At 41.8% G+C, this 10,662-nt stretch overlaps 1 protein-coding gene across 1 annotated transcript; it reads right to left on the bottom strand.

Annotated features, from left to right (window-relative positions):
- Positions 1-123: 123 nt before the first annotated feature.
- Positions 124-4,076, bottom strand: gdf10a (growth differentiation factor 10a). The gene is made up of 3 exons (XM_085183646.1): positions 3,478-4,076; positions 770-1,923; positions 124-633 (listed from the first exon to the last, which is right to left on the bottom strand). The coding sequence occupies exons 1-3, from the start codon at positions 3,719-3,721 to the stop codon at positions 442-444; spliced, it is 1,590 nt and encodes a 529-aa protein (XP_085039772.1). The 5' UTR covers positions 3,722-4,076; the 3' UTR covers positions 124-441.
- Between the last annotated feature and the right edge of the window lie 6,586 nt (positions 4,077-10,662).

Raw genomic sequence — 10,662 nt, 5'->3', positions numbered from 1 at the left:
GTCTCTTACTTAAAGTCTTTGCATCCAAAGAAAACGTGAACACAAACTCACTGTGAGCTGTTTGAAAAATAAGTACATTCTGCCATTAAAAACAACAAAAAAAAATCCCTTAAATATTTCTGTCCATGAAACATCGATATTATTTCAAAACTACTGGGCTTTTTATGTATTTCTTTTCTGTTACACATGTGGAGCATCGACTTTACATGTGTGACTCTGTTCCTCTTGCGAGCGCAGATGCCAGACAATGTGTCTCTTCAACTCTGCTGCCCCGGGACAGAAGAGATGGAAGTAATTTCACTATAGCCTATGTTCCTCGAGGAATAATGACAGCCAAAGTGACTCTGTTTTTAAATATCAGGAAACCGCTTAACAGAGGTATGGTTGTGGCCATGTTAGTCCAGTTTTTCTGTTTCTCTTCAATCTGTTTCCAGCTCTTTTTTATCTGCAGGAGCAGGACTGGACAGTCATGTTAGGATAAACCTTGAGCACTGGGTTCCTGGATTCATCCTGGTAGAGCACAGCCAGGGGACTCATATTTTCTGGTACGCAGCAGGGCTCAGGAATCCCAGGGATAATTCCAACAGCCCGGACTATGCTCTGAATGGTGGCATGGTTAGTTGGCTTCACCACCTGGAAAAGTTTGAGTGAAGGGGAAACATGAAAATGAGAAAATAAATATGAGAGATTAGAAACATTAAGGTTATCAGTATAGCTCACGTGAACCAAAAGAACCTACATAACACGGCTTGGATGATTATGCTCCTACCTTGGGCATGGGAAAGCCACATGTGCCAGCACAATAGTAAGCATCAAAGGCTTTGGGTGCTATGACCCACTCATTCCAGCCAATATCTGTGAAATCCACTCTGAGGTTCCTCCTCGAACAGCCTTTGTGCTGGGTGTTACTCCACTGCCGCCTCCTGGCTTTGCGCATTGTTTGTTCATCAAACCTCAGAACAGGTGACTGTGTATTTGTGCTTCCCTTGTGCTTCTTTCCATCTTTTCCCTCAATTCTCCTCTCATGCATTTGCCCATCACTGACAGTCAGTTTGTGGCTATCTTTGAGATTTTCCACAGTTGAATCATTGGTTTTGATGCCCTGTGATGTTCTTTCTCCATCTTTCAAAACCTGAGATTCATGTGCTTTTCTAACTTGCTCCACATCTTTTTCCTCCTCGCTCTTCCTCTTCTTTTCCTTCCTTCCTGGTTTAGTCTTGTGTTTGAGTGTCAGGTACCATGTGCTCTTCCAAAGGTCATCTTTCCTGTATGAATCAGGTCTGTAGTCAACCTCGGGCAGCTCATTGTTCTGGATGGGGTCAGAGAGCAGATTTGCTTCCCTTCTCACGCGTCCTTTCACCTCTGGTGAGGAGTTAGGTCTGTGCAGGAGCTGAGAGGAATATGAGGGCTCTCCTCCCTCGTTAAACGGGTCATATCTCTGTAGGCTTGCAGCCACACTATTGGGCTCGTCTAAGGCTTGGTCATTTGCATACAGTAACAGGTAGGGCATACTGCCAGCAGAGAGGATCTCCTCTGGTTTTGTCCTGAACTGTTGCCTTAACTCCAGTTCAATTGACACCAACAGATGACCCCTGTCCCGCGCCTCCTTAATGACCTGGGTCACATCTTTCATCTGCCACACCCCTCTCCTGTGGGGGTGGAAGGTCACATTGCCTAGAAATGACCCTATTGACCCAGATCTGACCTCTGACCCAGAGGAGAAAGAATAAAGGAGCAAGCTGATAGACAGAGGACGGTGCACGGCTGAAGAGTGGCAGGTTGGGCTCTTGAAGCGTTTACAGAACCAGGGATTTTGATGCGAGTGTCTGTTCAGCAGGAAGTGGAATGTGGCAGAGAGGATGACCTCTGAGTCCTGGAGGGTTGTAAGGTTTAGTCGGTACATCATCCTGTGGTCAGCAGAACCTGCAAAAATAATCAATCAGCCAGTCAGTGTGAGGCAGGCAGGTGAAAAGCACTCTGCAAACTTTTGTTTTATTCCATTTCACTGTCTTAAAATCCAGAAATGCTTTTTGCAGATTTACTCAGAAACAGTTTTGCAGTTTGTTTTTTTTAATCACTCTTAAGCTTTTGAGTGCTGTTTTTTGGAGTGGATAATTTAGCCTAAATTAGTCTGACTTTCTGGATGTTTGACTTTTGGGACGATACATATACTGTGATTAGAAAATAGAAACATCTGCCAGCACAGGCAATGGCAACAGGAACTGAACCTTATTTGAACTCAGGCATTTGAGCTTTAAGTGATATTCTAGATAAAGTTTGATTGACTCAGATGGAAACGAACATTAATGAATTCCCACATGAAAAGGAAAGGCATTTGGAAAATGGTTAACATATTACAGCGAAAGCACGTATCTGTGGTAAAATCTAAAAGAAATGTGGGACAATTAAACACCTCTCTTTAAACTGTTGTGTTACATGACTGAGCTCAGTGTCTGGTGCACAACTTCATTGCTTGGTAGGATTTCAGAAGGTGCCCTTAAGAGGAACCAGACTCCGCGGATCTGGCTGGCAGAGGTGGAGGGGTGGAGGGGGCGGCGGCGAACAGAGAGCTACATATTCATGATGAACATTTACTTCAACAGCAGAGTTATTGTTCATTGTGTAAGAGTTCAGCGGAAGTATAGACTGACTCAAAAGATATACATTACCCTGGAATCGCCTGCATATGGAAATGCTTACCTCAGTTTCTCTTAAAGCTTCCCCTTAAGCTTAATACAGCCTGCAGTGTCTACCCAGACACCAAGACATAATCAACTGTTTTAACAGATATTACATTGTTGCAAACCCCCCCCCCCCCCCCCAAAAAAAAAAACAAAAACCAAACTCCTACATCTCTGCTTGGGTTACACCAAGCTTTTGCAGTAAAAATACACTAGTGTTATGATATGTTATCTGAGAACTATGTAGGATGTACGTGCCTGTGAATTGTGTTTATAAAAACAGTAGACAGAGAGGGACGACTGTGCTTTAATTCTCTCGACTCCAGGACGTTACTCTTGTCCTGTATTAACCGCAGAGGCCGACTGTCCCTTAGGTTTCACTGTGATATATTTTACCGGACACTGCTCGCAGGGAATCACGTGCATTCTTGCGCGTCTGTCTGGGGTAATTGATCAGACTGTGCGCACAAGGGGCACAGCTGCTACCACAAACACAGCGTGCCCGCAGTGTCCCAAAATCATTTAAATGCATTCTCAGACTGTTCCAAAACAATCGCACCTATTTAAAGCATCTGGACGAGACACGCAACCCCAGAGTGTTTGCACTTCTAATGGTGAGGATCAGACACTTCTCCCAACACATTTATATGTTTGCGTTGGATTAAAGTTCCAAGAATAACCCACACCTTTATTTTATTTTATTTTTTAATTTTTGATTCCGTTATTAAATATAAATTAAAGCTTTTGGAGCTCTTCTGATTAAGGCTATAGATTGAACGCTGTTATTTTCACACACCTTGGCTAGCTCTGAAACTCCTAACGGTGTTTCCCTCTTTCAGGCGGTTTTCCTTGTTGTATTTCTCGTACAACCTGTACATGTGCTGAGAGACCACTTCCTCCCCCAGGTCATCCGAGAACTGATTCGACGAGGGCTGGAGGAAATTGCCATCTTCGGTTGCTGTCCTAAACGATGCTGCGCCCAGGAAACAGTTAAACATCACCAGGAACAGGTGCGAGGAACTCGTGCCGAGAGCTGCCATTTCAGTGTTGAAATGAAGACAAAATAATAATAATAAAAAAAGTCCAAGAGGCAAACTGCGCAGTCCAAAACTATCCAAAGTCGCGCCAAAGCTATCCAGACTAGAAAAGCAGTGCGCAAATGCTGCACCTCTCCTCTCACTTTCACCAGCGCGTCTCTCTCTTCTCTGTCAGCTGTGCAGGACCTGGATGCTGAATGTTTTAGTCCGTGGCAACAGTTAGAGCTGCTACTTTTACACTTGAGTCTCTGTGAGCGCCAGAGGCTTGAGGGGGTTATACCGGAGCGGTGAGAGGCGCTGACGTATACTCATGTGAGCCAACGAGTACTCGGCAGAGCGCGGAGCCAGAAGTGGAGGTCATGATGTTCACCCCCCCTCCTCCCCCACGCGCGCGCGCGCACGCACGCACACACTCTCTCAGAGGCTGATGGTGTTGTTGTTGATGGTGTTGTTCCACTAATGCTCTTTTTCATTAGTGGAACACAAACACAGATCAAGTTTCAGGACAAAACTTGAACTCAGTTGTTTAGCAAACTCAACAAACTGTGTTTTTTCTATTTGTGGGCAAAGTAATTCCACCTCACAATTTCCAGCTCACCACATTATTTCCAGTAACTGCTTTTGACACGCTCTCAGTCACACATAATTAGCATAGAAATACCTACAATAATAGTCTGACCAACCACCCAAGGGCTATTGTTAGGACAGTGATCCACATTTTATGCTGCGTGCTGTTTTTCTCCGTGTGCGAGAGAGAGAGTTGGTAGTGAAAGGCTGTGAGATGAGACTCTTTTGAAGGACTTACTGTGATTTTATTCATGGCAAACAGAACATGGCCTCTGCTGGGGTTGGTGGATCTAAACTCAGCAAAGTCCTCTCTGTGCTGTGTATGTATTTTTTTTTTATTTTGTGTGTGTGCATGTGTGCATACAAGCTATTTCCAGTGTGTGTCTCCACTGTCTGGAGTTCTGTACCAACAATGCTTGTTTTGTGGAAGTGGTGGTCTCCAGCAGAGAGGCTGTAACTAGCTGGGCCTCTCGGGTTATTCTCCACACACACAAAAACACACACACGCACACAAGCGTGCACGATAACATGTAGAGAGAGCTACTTAGTACCTTTCTGGCCCCCAAGGGCCCCACAGGATACTCTTTTTCAATATGTTACACCGAAGCAATAGGTCCTAAAGTTGGACCCTTCTCATGAGTTTCTTGAAGTGTGTGTGTGTGTGTGTGTGTTCATACATATTAGTATGATAGCAGAGCAGCATTCTGTTGGATGTGGCGTGCTTTAGACTTTTGTCATAGCACGCAGATACATGAATGCTTTGCCTCTCTTCATACCATGTTGAGTTAAAAAACAAAACATGATAAATGGCTGTGGTCATTTATCTGATTGCAAGCAAACTCATTTTAAAGTGTCATCTTTAAAAAAAAAAAAGAACTGTGAGAAATCCAGTGAGGATTTAAAAGAGATGTTTTATGAATGACCACTCTATAAATCAAAACTCATGGCTACGCAAACAAACTGAATAATATGCTATTGCTTCTTTGGAAGTTATATCATTAGAAAAAAGTTGCCTAACTGCAAACTGTCTTTCCCTGTTATTAACAAGCCATTAAACACTTCTTTCATTATGACAAAATGGGAGTGTCTTGTTGCTATAATTTAAACCACCACATGGTTATAAACAAAGAGATCTTTTGCATTTAAGACAAAATGAGTGGCTTGAGACAAAATACAGTTATTCCTACTGAAACACCTTAACATCTTGAAAATAACAGAGAAAGAGACGGAAAGTGACATGTGGAAAAAGGGCGTTAGGTTCAAAATAAATGATCCTATGGAGAAAAAAACAGTCCAATCCAAGTTTAAGTGTGAGGAAGACAACATGAAATGGTTGTGAACTCTAACGCTGAATATGTAGGGCAGTGTGAGATTAATGTTGGGCATTACATTAATGCTGCTCTCTCCATCATGACTATGAGGACAACAGCTTTGCTATGTGAGAAAACCCCCACAGAGAAACCACCATAATTCAAAACTAACTGTTTAACCCCACATATGCGAGTAGTCAGACTCACACTGTGATCAGAATTCACACATTCACACATTTTGATTTTAATAAATATAACCAACTTACATGCATAACAGCCTTTATCAGGATAAGTGCGCTGCAGTGATATGCAGTGAAGTGACCTTAAAACCAGAAGTAGCGTTAAAAACACAAGTAAAACTGCAGAAACCATGACACACAGCATGCATCACTGCACTGTCATGGCAGAGTGAAGACATCCCTGCATCTCCTATTATTGATCATTTAATTGTATTTTATCAGAGGGATTCCAAACTCCAAGACATGCAAACATTAATAGAAATTGCCAAATACTTTATGTATAATCTGGGTTTTTGTAAAAACTTAATTCGTAGATGCACTGATTCAAAGCTACTAGACTAGACTAGTTTTATAATCCAGGTCTGGAGTGAAAGTTGTTACTGTCTACTGATCTCTGCAGCAGCGCTGAACTGTGAAGCCCCGCTCAGGCTGTGTTACAGGGCCACGGTGTGTTATAGTTTGTTCAACATGGAGGTCCACTCGTAGGGCCGTCCAAACCAAACAGAACTTGTGCTCTACTCTCTGTGGGGGAATGGAAGAGTGTGAGGAATTAACATGCTTGTGTGTGTCTGAGTCTGTGTGTGGTGCAAGGACTGATGGTGTATCTGGAAGTGCTCCTAGTTTAGCACCTTTGCATGTTGGGTGAGAGTTTCTGGTTCCAGAGAATAACACTGGGGGTCTAATGGATGTTTGTGCATCAGCATGGGGAATTTGTTAGGGATCAACTATATGCTAGTCATCCTCTAGTACTGATGTTTTGGTTTCTCAAAAACCCCACAAAGTGATGTTTATATATTTTCGATGGGCGGGTTAAATGTCATGCCTTACACTAAAATTAATAAAGAATGGTTTGTTTATGGCTAATATTTGTGTGTTGCATGTTTTTAGGCTTGACATGGTATTGATATCCCCCATCCGAATGTTTTAAAGAAAACATTTCAGAAATATATTCAACAATTTTGTTTAAACCCTTCAGTATCTCAGTTTTTTTTTCTTTTAAATTTCATGCCTGTGTTATTATATTTTCAGGTTGTATGTTAGTCCATATCTTCTAATCTAATGAACACAACATCCCATGAACCTCTGGTGAATTTCTTCACACTTGGACCAAATGTTCTCTTTGACTTGAGGATGAACTGATCATAATTCATTCTTTTGTTATATCTTGACATTAATTCATTAATGATTCAGTCTAAAGGGATGAAATGACAAGTTACTACAGCCACAAACTTCAATAAAGAAAACAAACTAGTCTTATTTTTTTTTCTTTAATTCAATCTGTTTTGACAATATAGTGTATGTCCTTCACTGACATTCTCAGTCACCTGAAGAGTTGCTCTGCTGTTGTGCCTTATACATCGCACTACTACAGAAGCCATTGACATTAAATCATCAAATGTGAAATGTCCACCATGCTAACTTTGTTATCCATCCATCCATCTGTGACCAAAAAAGATCCATTGGAGCACAAAGTGATCACAACTCACTTACTGCCATGGACTGCCACCAAAACACACTAAACTGTAACAAAACTGTAAACTGTAACAAATAACAGCAAAGCAAAATAACAAAGTGCTTCGATGGAAGGGCAGCACAACAACCCAGCTAAAACGCACTAAAGAGAGTTTGCTCAGTCACAGTGAATACCTTAACAAAAAAACAAAAGAAGAAAAACCAAAAAAGAACCAAAAAAAAACAAAAAACAATCCTCTGATTTTTAGGCTTGATAAAAGAGTCCAAAATATCCCGGACGAGCCCCCATTTATGTTTCAAGCCAGCTCAAAAGCCACAATGTAAAGTGGAGACAAACACCAGACTTTGTAAAAACATGGGTTCTATTTTAAATTATTTAATAATCTCATCTAAAAATGACAGCCAAGAGAGCATGGCGAGATCTGGCGAGAAGAGGCGCCTCCCCTCCAAGCTGATCTTTGGCCTTTATCCACCTCTCATCAGGTGTAGACAATCAGCAATTAAGCCCAAACTCTCAAACTGCCCCTGCAAGGAAAGCAAGGGTTGTAATGGGGCATATAACTATATTTAACGTCTAGTTGTGTACTGAATTTAGACTAATCAGTGCCAACTTTTATACATTTGCAATTGCATAGCTTTTCTGTGCTACTGGAATTAATATATGTATGAATTATTAGTATCAGCTTTATTGGCCAGCCATATAGCTGCATTAATACATACAGAAACATTTACAGATTATCCAGGGTCGTGATTATTTCCGGAAATATACTGTATTTTGGTCACTGCAAACAGAACTTTCTTCCAATGAGGTGAAGAAGTCTAGTGGCAGAAGAAGGCACATCTTGGGGAGCTACGAAAGGCGAGGAATGTCATCTACTTTGCTTAGTACATGTAAATGAGAGTAAGAGTCAGCATGAGTGTGTAATGTATGTGTGTGACTATGGAGACTGTAGTTATGCTACAGGGTATACCTCTGTGACCCATTCACATGGTTAATAAAACATTCATAGAAGCAGAGGAATGTTATGGTTTGTGCATGTGTGTCTGTGTGTGTCTGTGTGAATGTATGTGTAGGCAATCGTTTGTATGTCCTTGTGTCTGTGATGTTGGGCCTCCTGCAGTGACCCCACGGAGTGCACCATTCTGTCCACAAACAAAGAGCCGGCTGTTTCCCCCCGACTTCAACTGCGGACTGCCCCAGCACTGCTGACCGTTTACCGCTGAGCTAACCAAATATTTCCCTTTCTGCTCTGAATTTGTCTCAATAAATAGATTTGCGCTTTGGGGTTTTCTTTCTCCTCTGGCTCTTTGCTTTTGATACAAGACTCTTGAACGCACAGGTGGCCACATACATACAGAGACCAAAGTGGGACATCTTGTTTAAAAAGTGGAGGACAGGACTTCACTTCTCATAATTTCACCTCTTTTGAGATATTAACAGTGTGTGGGGAAAAGGAAAAGTACACCAGACCTTTGTGGGAATATTGCTTCATGTTTAATTGACATGTTTCAGATTCACTTAGGTTCACTTCTGTCTTCACAGCCTGTGGCTTAGAAAGACGTATTGTGCTTAAGATCTCACTGACTGACTATTTTCTCAGAACCTGACTCTGACCACTTGACAGGAGGGCTGATCGGTGATTAAGCAAAATAAATGGAAATGTGTGTGGTGTGTTTTAAACACTTGCAGGATTAATGTTCTTTCCCAGGTCTGACATGCAGCCGTTGTTCTGTCTTTTTCCACCTCTGAATGGCCACATTATTCACTGTTAGAAACATCTATGCCTACAGTGTATCTCAACTAATATCTAATAGCTTAGACATAATAATGATAATAATGTTGTTAGTGTGTGTTTGTATGCAAATATCAATTACCCAGTCACCAGTAATTGTCTCCATTCTTCTTTTTCTCCGAGGCTGTCATTGTGTATTCATTCACACAGTCTAAACTCCAGTTATTTTCCACATAGTGCAAAGCAAACAGCTCTGCATTCAGACACCAAGAGTGAAAAATATTCTAGAAAGAGTGTGATTTAAGCTGCGACTGGTGGTGTTGTGTTTACTCTGACGCCCATGATATTCATTACAGGCTGCGCTGTGTGCTGCTACTTCCTGAACACGTCCCATAGGTCCATGACCTTGACCTATACAGGCTGCCTTGAAACCCCATTGGGCTGTAGCCAGGATGGAGGAAATTGCACTGTGAGATTGATTAGCTAAATCCTTTAACTATTCGGATTTCACAATGGGGCCTGAGTGACTGCACCTTTGGTAGGTGACTGCATCAAACAAAGAAGGGAATGTCCGGCAGACCCCACTGTGTTTTTGTTGCTTTATTCCAAAGTTCAAGTGATATTTAGGGTTAATTCGGTGTGTGTAAGTTGTAGCATACTTCTTAATGTTACAGCGATCTTAAACTTATGTGTAAAGCAAATCAAAAAGCACTTAGTTTTTTATGTAGTTCTTAGATTGTATTTTAAGTTCGTTCAGTCATGATCTATAAGTGTAAAAAAGAAAAGGTTAAGTACCTCTGGTTTATCCTGATTTTTATCAAGATGAAAAAAGGACCTTCCATCATAAAGACTGTTCAAAGGTTTAGTGTTTCAAATGTAACAGAAATGGGATCTGCACTTAGATCTAATTGATCTGAATCCAATGTAGGTCAGTAGAAGCAAGACAGAACACGTCTGTGTAAAGGACAAGGAGGCAGGTGGTGATGAAGATGAAGGTGCAAGGAGTAGGTGTAGTGAAGGTGGATACGTTTAAATATCTGGGGTCAACAGGGTAGAGGGTGGGCAGCAGCAAGAAGGTTTACAAGAGAATATTGAGACCTGCTATTATGTATGATTTGGAGACGGTGGCACTAACAGGAAGACAGGAGGCCAAGCTGGAGGTGGAAGCTCATGGAAGTGACCTGGTAGGACAGGAATAGAAATGAGCTTATCTATCTTAATTGCCCCTTGGGGATAAATAACTTTTTTTTGACTTTTGACTTTGACTTTGACTTGGATGGTTTGGACATACAGAGCAGAGAGATAATGAACAAGGGATGCTGAAGCTGCCAGGCAGGAAGAAAAGAGGAAGACCACTGAGTATTATGGAGGTAGTGAAGGAGGACATGCAGAGGGTTAGTGTGACAGAAGAGGATGCGAGAGACAGGATGACATGGAGGCACCATTGTGGTGAGCCCTGTCGTAAGGATCCTGTGGCTCTTTCATGCTTTGATGGTCTCCAACTGAGCAGTCATGAGAAAGTTTGGATCATTTCTGTCAAAACACTAAATGAAGGAATATCTCTTGGGAGAGTCTTCCATCTCCCCACGGACTTCAACAATCAATCTCAAGTTGCATGGATG

The sequence above is a fragment of the Neolamprologus multifasciatus genome, chromosome 13 (assembly GCF_963576455.1).
Source record: "Neolamprologus multifasciatus chromosome 13, fNeoMul1.2, whole genome shotgun sequence".
NCBI classification, from domain to species: Eukaryota; Metazoa; Chordata; class Actinopteri; order Cichliformes; family Cichlidae; genus Neolamprologus; species Neolamprologus multifasciatus.
This window is presented reverse-complemented; position numbering and strand designations above follow the sequence as displayed.

Excerpts from the sequence above, each read along its gene's own strand:
- gdf10a (XM_085183646.1), bottom strand. The coding sequence starts at position 3,721 with ATGGCAGCTCTCGGCACGAGTTCCTCGCACCTGTTCCTGGTGATGTTT. Across the intron at positions 1,924-3,477 it reads GAGTTTCAGAGCTAGCCAAG|GTTCTGCTGACCACAGGATG; the intron begins GTGTGTGAAAAT and ends TTATTTTTGCAG. Across the intron at positions 634-769 it reads GTGGCTTTCCCATGCCCAAG|GTGGTGAAGCCAACTAACCA; the intron begins GTAGGAGCATAA and ends AAACTTTTCCAG.